Source organism: Zygotorulaspora mrakii, chromosome 7, assembly GCF_013402915.1.
Source record: "Zygotorulaspora mrakii chromosome 7, complete sequence".
NCBI lineage: Eukaryota > Fungi > Ascomycota > Saccharomycetes > Saccharomycetales > Saccharomycetaceae > Zygotorulaspora > Zygotorulaspora mrakii.
In genome coordinates, this window is record NC_050725.1 from 628523 (window position 1) to 640617 (window position 12095).

At 39.2% G+C, this 12095-nt stretch overlaps 7 protein-coding genes across 7 annotated transcripts; 3 read left to right on the top strand and 4 right to left on the bottom strand.

The window, feature by feature from the left end:
- Positions 1 to 103: 103 nt before the first annotated feature.
- CCT3 (chaperonin-containing T-complex subunit CCT3) lies at positions 104 to 1720 on the bottom strand (the record flags this gene model as incomplete). The annotated part of the gene is made up of 1 exon (XM_037290278.1): positions 104 to 1720. The coding sequence occupies one exon, from the start codon at positions 1718 to 1720 to the stop codon at positions 104 to 106; it is 1617 nt and encodes a 538-aa protein (XP_037146173.1).
- A 233-nt stretch (positions 1721 to 1953) lies between these two features.
- On the bottom strand, positions 1954 to 3579 carry TPH3 (Tph3p; the record flags this gene model as incomplete). Its single annotated transcript, XM_037290279.1, has 1 exon — positions 1954 to 3579. One exon carries the CDS (start codon positions 3577 to 3579, stop codon positions 1954 to 1956), a length of 1626 nt encoding a protein of 541 aa, XP_037146174.1.
- Positions 3580 to 4381: 802 nt separating this feature from the next.
- Positions 4382 to 6469, bottom strand: MPS3 (Mps3p; the record flags this gene model as incomplete). The annotated part of the gene is made up of 1 exon (XM_037290280.1): positions 4382 to 6469. One exon carries the CDS (start codon positions 6467 to 6469, stop codon positions 4382 to 4384), a length of 2088 nt encoding a protein of 695 aa, XP_037146175.1.
- Positions 6470 to 7483: 1014 nt separating this feature from the next.
- Positions 7484 to 8177, top strand: MRPS35 (mitochondrial 37S ribosomal protein mS45; the record flags this gene model as incomplete). The annotated part of the gene is made up of 2 exons (XM_037290281.1): positions 7484 to 7513; positions 7734 to 8177. The coding sequence occupies 2 exons, from the start codon at positions 7484 to 7486 to the stop codon at positions 8175 to 8177; spliced, it is 474 nt and encodes a 157-aa protein (XP_037146176.1).
- Positions 8178 to 8389: 212 nt separating this feature from the next.
- TRS65 (Trs65p) lies at positions 8390 to 9871 on the top strand (the record flags this gene model as incomplete). Its single annotated transcript, XM_037290282.1, has 1 exon — positions 8390 to 9871. One exon carries the CDS (start codon positions 8390 to 8392, stop codon positions 9869 to 9871), a length of 1482 nt encoding a protein of 493 aa, XP_037146177.1.
- Positions 9872 to 10254: 383 nt separating this feature from the next.
- Positions 10255 to 10767, top strand: CLC1 (clathrin light chain CLC1; the record flags this gene model as incomplete). Its single annotated transcript, XM_037290283.1, has 1 exon — positions 10255 to 10767. One exon carries the CDS (start codon positions 10255 to 10257, stop codon positions 10765 to 10767), a length of 513 nt encoding a protein of 170 aa, XP_037146178.1.
- Positions 10768 to 10895: 128 nt separating this feature from the next.
- On the bottom strand, positions 10896 to 12020 carry PEX35 (Pex35p; the record flags this gene model as incomplete). Its single annotated transcript, XM_037290284.1, has 1 exon — positions 10896 to 12020. One exon carries the CDS (start codon positions 12018 to 12020, stop codon positions 10896 to 10898), a length of 1125 nt encoding a protein of 374 aa, XP_037146179.1.
- Positions 12021 to 12095: the final 75 nt, after the last annotated feature.

Here is a 12095-nt window from a genome sequence, read left to right on the forward strand (position 1 = left end):
CGACATTTTATACATATTTTCTAAAGAAATTTCATTATTACTAATTTTATGCACGATTCTTAAGATTAACTGCAATCATCATCAATCATGTTAGCAAAAAAAATTACTCTTGTTTTCTTACACCGCTAACAATGTCGTCTACTCTCAAGAGTAGGCAAGCACTTTCAATTGCTGTTTTAATGCTTTGCTGTTTTATGACTTCTGGTTCCCAAATGCCATATTCCTCCATATCAACAGGCTTACCTAAGTCGCCATCAATACCGAAGGAGTAATGTCCTTGGGCGTGCTTTGCTCTCAATTGAGAAAGCACTCTTATTGGATTTCCACCAGCATTCTGTATAAGCGTACGGGGAATACATTCCATAGAATCTGCGATGGCTTGATAGGGCCACTGTTGAACACCTTCTAAATGTTTAGCACGCTCGGCAAGTTTCACAGAAATTGCCATTTCCGTAGCACCTCCACCTGGTGATAAAGATGGAGATAGCATTACGTTACGAGCGACTGCCATAGCATCTTGTAAATTACGCTCGATTTCGTTCAAAATATCCTTGGATCCACCGCGAAGCATAATAGTGCAAGCTTTTGGATCCTGACACTCATCTAGGAAGGTAAAATATTCATCACCAATCAGTTCAGTCTTGAACAATCCACATTGTGTCCCCACATCGCTTTCCTTTAAATCTTCAACTCTATTAACGATTGTAGCTCCTGTGACACGTGCAATTCTGTTATTATCGGATTTCTTGACCCTTCTCAATACACTGCAACCTCCCTTTAGTAGAAAGTGTTGTGCTAGATCAGAGACACCCTTTTCAGTGATGACAACATTTGGTTTAACGGCTAAAATCTGTTCACACATGTACTGGACTTGTTCTTCTTCAATCTGTAATATTCTATTCCAATCTTCCTCTTTAGAAATTTCTATATTGGTCTGAGATTCCCCCTTCTTATATTCTAATGGGCAATCCAACAAGACAACTCTAGGGTTTTGAATCATACGTGACATCTTAGGATGAACAACATCTTTGTTTAGCAGAACACCTTTCAAAACTCTGGAATCCAAAACGTCTCCACCAGGAATCTTCTCTACGCGAACATATCTCTTGGTGTCAATTTCAAAAGCAGGCTCTCCTTCGGAAACGTCACCTAAACTAATACGAACGGTTTTGACAGCGTTGAGGGCCAAATCGCACATCTTTTCAGACCAATGATTAACATATTTGGTACCGATAGCCGCTTTTATCAACTTCTTCATAGCCGAATCATTCTCGACATCCACCGGTCTGCTGACCTGTTTGATCACTTCTAGAGCATCCGAAAGAGCTGTTTTCAAAGCTTGAATGATAATTACAGGGTGTATATTCTTCTCAATCAGGTAAGGAGCACAGTGTGCTAATATATCGCCGGCTAGAATGATAACAGTTGTCGTACCGTCACCTACCTCTTCATCCTGAGTACGGGATAGCTCCAACATTGATTTGGCTGCAGGATGGGCAACATCTATCTCACGCAATATAGCATGTCCATCGTTGGTCAGTACCAATCCTCCCATAGGATCCAGAAGCATCTTTAACATGGCCTTAGGACCCAAACATGTGCGAATAACATCAGAAACGGCTTTAGCTGCAGTGATGTTGGAAATCTGCGCCTGCCTTCCAGTAGTTCTCTCTTGCGACGTGTTCATAAACACAACGGGGGCTTGTCCTGGTGCTTGCATGGTATCTATTCAATCAATGACGGACCAACACTCTTCACCCTTCTTGTATTATTAAACAGGTGGCGATCACCATCATTTTTCAATTTTTCATCTCTTATTCTTCGCTGAGCTTTTGCCCTCACACTTGTCGTTGCTTGTGATGCGTATAAGCAAAATATGAAGAATTTAGGTAGTTGAGTATTCATCTAAGTCAAAATTTGAATATATTAATAAGAGGACGTGATATACTTCTATTATACAATTGGCGAACTATTTGTGGTAACAGATTCAGACTTCATTTGGTCAAGAGAGCAGCGCTCACTGTTTTGCCGACGCACATCCGCAAGAGTTCTGTACGTCAGATTGTCAGATCTTGTATGGTTTTCCAACATCCTTTTCGCAAGACTATCAGATAACCAATTCAATGCAACAGCTGAACTCTCACTTGGGGTTGTACATTCTATGTTAGTCTCTGGATGCAAAAGTACCTGTAACTCCTCGGCGGCAAAATAGTCTATGCTGGGTAGTTTTGGTTGACCAAACATTAGCGAGTCTGGATCAGTTCTATCCGTTTTGAAACGCTTTGGACGACCGTACTTCCTGACGCAATCCATCATGGGAATGGCAAACCGAATCATCGTTTGAAGATGAATGACACCGTTGTGTGATATGGGTCTGATGAGCAAGCCTTTAGAGCTGATAGTGCAGTTATCCAAATCTTTGTGAGTGGAGTAAACGGAATCTACACTTATTTGAGAAGAAGTTCTCTGATGCCTTTTTGATGGCGAGAACATCCTGAGCTGTGGTGAGCGAGCCGAGCTTCTTACTGGACTTTGATTAGGACTCGTGGAACTGTTGATGGAGCTCGAAGAGCTGGATCTCGTTCTATTCTCCCCTTTAGAAAAAAAGGACATATTAGAGATCGATGATGACCTATGCTTGCGTGAGTAGCCTTCTGACGGAAATGATACATCGCCAATGACCTTCAGTGTATTTATGCTCTTCAGAAAATCCAAAGCAGACGACTTTGTGGCGTAGGAATTCTCCTTTTGACAATCTTTGTAGAAAAAGATATCCTGAACGTAAGCACAATCTGGAATAAAACACAACAAATTTCTTGATGATTTCGACTTTTCATTTTTATAGAATTTTATTTGACAATGGCCACTCCTATTATCATTCGAGGTGGAATTTTTTGAGACTTTATCAATATGGCACCAGACTTTGACCCAGCCTTCACCCTCCAAATAAATCTCACACCAATCTTTAAAATTAAAAGAGGAATCCAATATCACATGCATGTCTGACATTTTTAATCCGTAGCTAGAAATAATCGCCCCAGATAAAGACTTATAAATGCTGTAATGTTCAAAAATAGATAACAAACAGAGTTTCTCCAGTACTTTTACCCAATCCCGACTAGTACACGCCAAAGACAGAGCACCGTCATTTACACTCAATGTTTGGCCCTCCGTCTGGACTACAGATGTACCAATGCTATCAAACTCATCTACGAGACCAACCCTGTACATTCCAAAATCGTTGCCTTCTATGATCAATTCAGCGCCTACCAATATTAACCTTTCCACAACGACATATGTTTCCAAGGTTTCCTTGGAGGAAACATGCCACACTACATCAGAAGCAGCATTGAAATTCCATTCGTAGTATCTTTTGTTAGATTGGGCCTGCAGAAGCACCATCAACGGATTTGTTACGGTTAACGTATCTTCTGGAATGCTGTTTACGACGTAAGAAGGCATTAATGACTCTGAAGTCGCATCCAAGCTCAGAAAATCATTCACCGATTCTTTTTGCCTGAATATCGGTATTTGATGTGGAGAAGAAACCGAGGTCCTTATAGTACTAAGTATACCCATTTGCGTTGTAATATTACGAACTTTTGATTGTGATTATGATGCCGTTCCTCCAGCAAAATATGAAGTGTAAGAGAAAACACGAATCAATGTAAATGCTTTTTATAGGTTATCGTTACCAATTATTTCAAATCTTACCTATGGTCGTTTACACTTTGAGCTTTTAAAATAGCAAAATCGTAATGGCCTGTCTATTTTGAAGAAACTCTATTTAGTCAACACCTGCAGCAAATTCTCCTGTCTCCAACGAACGCAAAGTTATCCAACTAGCACAAACTCAAACTATAGACGTATAGCAAGTAATTCATCCTCGTATCAGTACCCTATTTATTTGAATTTTTTAGAATTACAAATAGCTACCACTTGCATTAACGAAATCATTTTTAGAGAAACCGAGCGAAATTGAAATATTATTCATCCTTAGAAAGATTTAATTCATGAGGTAATTTCAGTATTTCCCTAAGAGGAGACGATGAAGCGCGTTCTTGTTCACCGTTGCCGGCCCGTTATGAACATGTTCTGTATGGTTGTGGTAGTAGTAAAGTGCAACGGTGAGTTCGACAAGCGATTTAGGATAATTTGGACCCAAAACGGATAGGAACGGATAAGGTCATTTCTAAGCCACCCACCACACCTTGAAGTCCGATCAGTGCAAATTTTGCGACCTTTGTCGTAATTGTATAATGCTCATATGTGCGCAAATGATAAAGGAACATTCTTCGTCTGCTGTGACTGTAAAGAGAACGACCTGATTTGAAAACCGTAGATAGCCATACGCATACGCACCTATACGGTGGCTGCTGAATCAAGGGATCAACTCATCTTGACCGAAGGCAGGTACATTGCATCTGCTTTTGTGAGGTTGATTTACGTCATCAGACCCTTGAACAGTTTCCTTCATATCATCAATATCATTAGTAATGGAAGAGCTGGCATATTCCGGTGTACCGGAACACCTCAATTGAAAGGAGTTAGATTCCATTATTGACAGATCTTCTTGTGTTACAGCGTTAACCGTGAATTTTTTCAATGATGTATATCTCTTATTACCATAATTTTGGTCAACTGCGAACACAACAGCACGAACTCGTGTCTTCAGTTGAATGAACCATGATGGTAGCGGTAGAACTTGTCGTATCTTAGTGTCGGTTAGACTATACGGATACTGTCCTATCCTGATAAATTGGCTATCAAGACTTAGTTTCTGGCCTTGATTGAATTTTTGGGCTAATGCTATGATTTTGCGTGCATCAACGTTGCCATTCGTTTTTGCGATCTTCACATATACCGATATGAGTTTCGGTGCGGAGTTCATAGCATGTAGATTATTATTGAAACGACCATGCATGTAGGATAGACGTGTTAAATATATAGCTTCTTGGAAGCGTATTGCCCATGAACACTTTTGAGGTTCACCACATTGCCAATAAGTTGAAGGTCCATATTTGGAATCCTGCAAGAGTTCAATTGGACTTACTCCTGTACCTTGATTCCAGGTTTTTGAGGTCAAATGATTTAACAGTTTTGTCCCCTGTGCGAACGTGGCAAAATCCAGGTTGTCTTCCCACTGGTGCTCGTTGGTATTGTAGATTTGATTAATTAACTTTTTCAAGAGTATACTGGAATACTGTCTTGGGATGACATTCTGCTCGCTATACTCTTTAGGCCTCTCCTTCTGCCATTGATCCAATCTGGAGGCCATTTCCTGCCATATTTCTTGTTTACTGATTTGCAAATTCCTATTGAGTTCTCTTATGAAATAATCTTTATCAATATATTGAAACTGATCAGCTAAAATTTCTTTAACGTACAGATTCAAATCATACTGCAATGTGGAATTATCGGGACGCGCGTTAGAGTGCTGCATCAAACTTGCTATTAGATTTTGTAGATAGTCATTCATCTCTGGTATCACTAACATCGTTGAACTATTATTCATTATCACAGGAATTTCCTGCGGCAGGTGCGATTCTAATTCCTTTGCTAGTTCGGCCTGCCATTCTGTAATGTTATCCATTGTAAAAATGGAACTGGATTTTCGTTCCCACTTAGATAAGGATAAGGAGAGCTGATTGACTTTATTGGTGAGCGACTCCAATTGATTTTTTAAACTGGCAACATTGGATGGCAAAAGCTCTCTGATTTTTTTCTCAAATTGGTTGATTATGACTTTTATAGTTTTTTCCAGATCTGATCTTGATTTCTGATCCCGATGATCTATTTCACTATAAAGATGGTTGATCTGCTTTTGCAAGGCAGGCATAGTAGACGCGCTTCTCACAGATGATTGACCTGAAGTTGACGGCATAACTGCATTGAAGAGCGGCCCTATACATAGTAGCCCCAAAAAAAAAAGTGCGATCAATATCATCCTTTTCGAACTGCTACTCCACTCTTCTTCATCATTGCCATCATCACGATAATCATCGTAATATTCTGAATCTTCATCAGTCGCCACAATGCTTTCCCCATCCTTCTCCCTGTCCTCATCTTCCTCATCATCTTCATAAAAACTTTTGTCAGCCTCACTGGAGTAGTCCTGATCTAGTGTGCTGTTATCATCAAGCCACGCGTCCCCATGTACATCCTTGTCCACTACATTCTGTGTACCCAAGCTCTCGCCAAGTTCTGCGTCATTCAAAATCGATCGCTTGAATTTTTTGTAGTAACTATTATTTTCATCGTCATCACCATCCTCTATCATACCCATCTCAAAGTCTTCCATGTTGTCAGCAGCGCTGCCAGCCGCCATTGAATTCGCTCTGCTCATCTTCTCCATCAGCAAATCGGCATATGCAGTCTTCAAGCTTTTGTTATAAACTGCCTTTTCATAGCCATGGTATTGATGAGGGCTTTGAGAGCTCATATTGTCTGAGATGTCCTTTGCATCCATCTGAACAGTTGCTTGATCTTTTTAGAGGCAGAGGGCTCTTCTATCAATGTTTCGTGTTGCGCGTTTTAGCGCTGTTAACACACTAAAGAGCTGCAAAAACTAGGTGGAAAATGCTGAAAAAATCCACCAAAAATACTTGTGGTACTACCTAAGAGTAATTAAGCTGTTTTGAACGGTTCACGGACTCAGAGTAGGCTTCACCTGCTTCACAATCACTAGTTTTTACCCAGGATATCGTTATAGTTCCCTTTTTTGTCCGAATTTGTGTGTTGTTTTGAAGTTTTTGGTTCTTCGGACATAAAAATGATCGCTGAAAAAAAAGATGAAAATTGAAAAGTCGACGAATAAGAGAGCGAAAGAAGCTTTCACAATAACGTCTTTCCAATTAGGATTGTTGAAAAAGATCGGCCTTTCAATTGCAGATTTATCAAGGTTTGGTTTGGGAGGGATTGAGTATACATGTTTCCACTACAAAGCTGCATATCGTCTGGGGCTTCCCGGTCGATCGTGATTCATCAGCAGGTGAGGCATATATCCAGGAGAAAGATTGCGTACCCTTCATATCCATTCAAGAGACTGGGCAGACAGCATCCAAAAAAGCACGATACCAATTTGAAATCTGCTATGAGACAATTCTTGGGTCCAAAGAACTATAAAGGCGAGTACATCATGAACAAATATTTTGAAGTGCCAAATAACCACGAACCAAAGTATATAAAACCTGACTTGGAGAGAGGTCAAAGTTTAACCCATCCAATAACTGGAGAGCCTGTAGTGCAAAACTATGATGGTTCGTTTGGACCGGCACCGGAGAATAGACGTCTACAAAATGTGCCGGAAAAAAGAAAATTGCAACCTTTCCCTGGGAATCCTCACTGTCGCACAAACTTTATTATTGATGGTGATTTAAGGCTGAAAATATATAACGATATCCAGATTGAGGGCTTGTCAACGCAAAGCATCTCACAAAAATACGGCTTAAAGGTCACGAGAATTGAAGCCATTGTAAAGTTGATGGAAATTGAACAAAAATGGGAGAAAAGTGTATGTATTTTCGCAGTAGCATGGCAGAAAGAATACATCAGTTTGAGGGAGAGATTCTAGCATATGATGAGAAACTTTTACAAAATATTTTTCGATTAGTCTTGAAGACAATTTACATGGTTAAAAATTTTAGCTCTGATATTCGAATCTCTAAACTTGAATGACTGTTTTTCTTTTTCTATTGAAGTTTTTTTACTAACATTACTTAATTGTTGAACAGAATCGTATGAACAAGGATTTGGAACGTATGTCATCCACACTCTATAAGATGTTCCCAACGTTTGATTCCGATTCGTTTAGAGCAAGAGAGAATTTAAGTGAAATTCCTGTCCCACAAAAGGCATTATCATCTCGTTTCTTGACAATAGCGGAATCTGAACCCTTTGGGCCCATTGATGCTGCCAAAATCTTGGACTTAGAACCTGCTGCCACTACTTTAGAGAAATTATCCGCTGTTGGTGAACACTCGTTGGGACATACTGCGAGGAAAGCTGAAAATGTTAAAGTAATATATGGCGAGGTTCGTTCTGGTGAAAAAGCCATGTTCAAATTTACAAACACAAGAGTAGGACAAACAGGATTTAGATATGGTAGCGGTAATCGCGATTCGAAGAAAGATCGTAAAATTGGTTTCAATGAGCTCGGTAAAATGATATACATATGACTTAAAGCACTTGAATAATTATAATTGTCCCCTGTATATAAATAGCATTCACCAATAAATTCATTCGGGTGCTGCATATAAATTTTTAAGATCAATAATCTGCGCAATATTCACCAGTCATTTTTTTAGTTTACGTAAATATTTCAGTTATTACTTTAATTCGGCGCCTCAGTGAAAAATGGCTTAGAAGAGGAAGGTTGGCAAAAGAAGACATGCAGTGTTATATACCATTAGAAAGGTCTATATCCATTCGAGATATTCCTGCCCTAAGGGCTTCGCACCAGTCGAGACAGTTTGTCATTTTTGATGAAGAACTTCAATTGGTACTGCACTCTGAAAATGAGGCAGAGGCAATTCCATACAAGTGCTCTATTTGGATCAATGATGCTAAAGTACATGAATCTCAAGGTACTGATGCATTCGAGAAGTTTGATAAGGAATCTTGTACTTGGAAGCTGAAATCTAATATTTGTTCGCAAGGTATATTTAGGTCAAGTGTTGTCATGAATAATGGGTATAATAACCATATTAAAGTTTGCATTCAATACGTTGAAAAGGCTCCGACACAGTTGAACGCAGATTCAAACCACATACTCATAAACGAAAGCAATGAGGAATACGAGGACTTTCTACCTAGCTTTGAACCACTTCCAGCTAAGCCTCTCCCTATACTACATCAGACTGCCGCGAGCGAAGATACGAGTACATCAGACAGCGTTTCTAACATGAAAGCAATAACACTGAAGTATCCCATATACTCAATGTTGAACATGAGATTAAGGAATGTATTGCAAAAATTTGCGAGCTGCATAATTTCTTCTCTAGATTTTCAGACATCAAAAGGATCACTTAAGTTTGCTGAGAAATTTTTGAATTCAGATAAGAAAAGTCAAAGCTTTCGCATCCATTTCGATGAGGTGAAGTATGAACTGGTTGACAGAGACTCCCATATACAGTTAGACCCAATTTGCCCTTTCACTATCCCATTTATAGCAGATTCACATGATGGGTACAGCATTAGCTATAAATTACCACTCCCTGGTGGCAATAATAATATAGCAACAAACCGTGCCAAAATCACCCTGCGATATAAAGTTGTGAGTACAGCTCCGCAACTGAGCTTCTCAATTCCCGTTTTAACATCCTGGGACACCGATGTTACATTAAAAAGACCAATGAGCAACTCATTGGTTTCACAAGCATCCTCGAACATATCAACGCCACGGCTTTACGGAGTATCCCCTCGAGTTGACCTCATGGGATCAGCAAGCTCGCTGGTCAATAGCAAGCTTAACAATGTCAAATTCAAGTTCACCAATAATAAAATAACTGCAATCAAGGGTGTAAAATTCACTTTAACTCTGCAAATTATCAATTCATCTTCAGCTCCCTTAGATTTAGTTGTCTATTACAATAACAAATTATCCCCACCTAATCAGCAGTTTGCATCCATGCCACTGGAAAAACAGTACCAATTATATAAGAAATACTATAAGATTACAGAGGGAATAATATTACTGTCAAATGATTTCAAGGTGCCCATAGTGGATACCAACGAAACCTACTCTATTGACCTAAGCTTTGTCGGGATAATGTCTGGCTATTATGCAACATTACCAGGCCTTAAAATGGTCGATCTTCAGACCAACGAATTAATAGAGATAGGGATGGGTGCCTCAGTTCTAATCAGATGATCACTTCTGCATACAGCATTTTCAATAAGACTATCGAAATGCAAGCGCAACAAGTTTACTCAGTGTGCATACTTGAAGTTATCTCCACCGTCATTCCTCATCCTCAAAAAACTGATAGCAGAAATACAATGGCGCATCTGACAATAGTTATTATTTCATATCTTGTACTCATCATATTCATAGCATTGTATACTATGCTCTCTTACCCACATCGCAATAGACGAATTTCGTGATTTTTCAGTCGTTGTTTAGAAAGGGGGCTTACCTGTGTCGCTGAGATATCAACTATATTAACCGTAAAGTCAATTAAGTGGCCCACTGAGCTCAATTCCCCATCACAATTCTGATAACTGCTCATATATCTCAATATAAGAAGCTAAAACATGTCTGTCGAAGGAGAGAATTATATAGGTGATTCGGAACCTGACCTGCTGGATGCCAGTGAAACCGAATATGGGAATGTACAGGAACAACAAAGTCAGGAAGAGAATAATGGGTACGCTACCGAACATGGTACCGAAATTGAAGACACAGATGGTAATACCGCTACTATTGCAGCTTGGAAAGAAAAACGCCAAGCAGAGATAGAGGAAAAAGATGCATCTGATGAGCAGGAAAGAAAAGAGTTGAAAGAAGAGGCTGTTAAACACATTGATGATTTCTATGACAATTACAACAGAAAGAAAGAGCAACAACTGGAGACTGTGAGACGTGAAGCTGAGGAGTTCTTGAAGAAGAAAGATAACTTTTTTTCACAGGACAATACGACAACGTGGGATCGTGCCTTGCAATTGATCAACGAGGATGATGCTGATATACTTGGGGGCAGAGATAGGTCCAAATTCAAGGAAATTCTTCAAAGAATGAAGGGCAACACCAATGCTCCTGGCGCTTGATTTTGCCGCATATATGTACTTTAACCGATCAACGTATATGTAGTACAAAACAAAAAATTTCAAAAATTGTAAATAATGATTTGCAGCTAATACGTAAGGAAATGAGATGTTCTTTTCAGATGAACGAGCTACGACGAGATCTCGCTTGAGGTTTCGTTAAGCAATGTTAATTGTGACATAATAAATAATTGTACCTTCAATGCTCCTTTATTCCAATTTGTTAGGTAGCGGTTCAATATACAACGCGTCAGGTAACGCAGTACTCCTGGCCTCACATTCATTTTGTATTCTCTACCGTCTAAGATGTAAAAGGTCAACATCATAGTAATGGATTGCATTAATTTGGAATTAACTGCCGAATTATGATTATGATGAGGGACATGGGTCAAAGATTTATAACAAACTTGTCTCCATACTGCCCATTTTATACATGGAATGACATTTTCGACTAAGGGAGAATTCATGAATTTATCAAAAAGTGGCCGACTATTTTGGAAAGCTATCTCATGAATTTCTGTCAATTTGTCCATCAACGGTTTCATGTTCGACGAACGTATTGGCCACTCATCTGGGTAGTGAAAAACATTTCTAATCGATATTTCATCTTTATTATTTCTGCCTTTAAAAAGTAGTCTCTTACCATAATTGTATAGCGACAAAAAATTCCATACAGAATAGAATATTACAAAGTCACGGAGAAACGATCTTCTAGTAAATAGTACCTTTCCAGCTCCTGAAACAATCGATGGTTTATTCGACTTAACGTATAGTATCGGAATAATGGCACAGAGGATAGCCTGTCGAGCCAATACTAACGTACTCTCCGCTATATGCGATATAGGTTGTCCAATACACCCAAAAGACAGTATACGATCCGAAAGCGACTCAACTGTAACATATGATACTAACCAATTTGGCACTTTAGTAGCCATCATTAGTGAGGAAATAATTGATAGGCACCATATTACAAAGCGTTTATGGGGAAGTTGCTTGCCAAGTAGTTTGTGTAAGGATGGATATAGTGTGGACAGAAGGATCAGCGACCCAGTATTTCTCATCATACTTCGCAGCTTTTTGAGTTTTTCTTGTGATGAAGTATTCTTTTTAAGCTTGGAAAGATAAACGATTGCAGATATGCTTTGGATCATGGTAACGCGCTTCCTCATCTGCTTATCAAACACTCGAAAATCAGAACCAGTGTGATCCTGAAGAGAGGTTATATATCGGACTGCCCTTGCCAACATTGGAGACATTTTCAATGAATTATTATATCTTTAGTCAAGATCACAACTGACTCCCACCTCTGCCTAAAATATGTATGTCATATA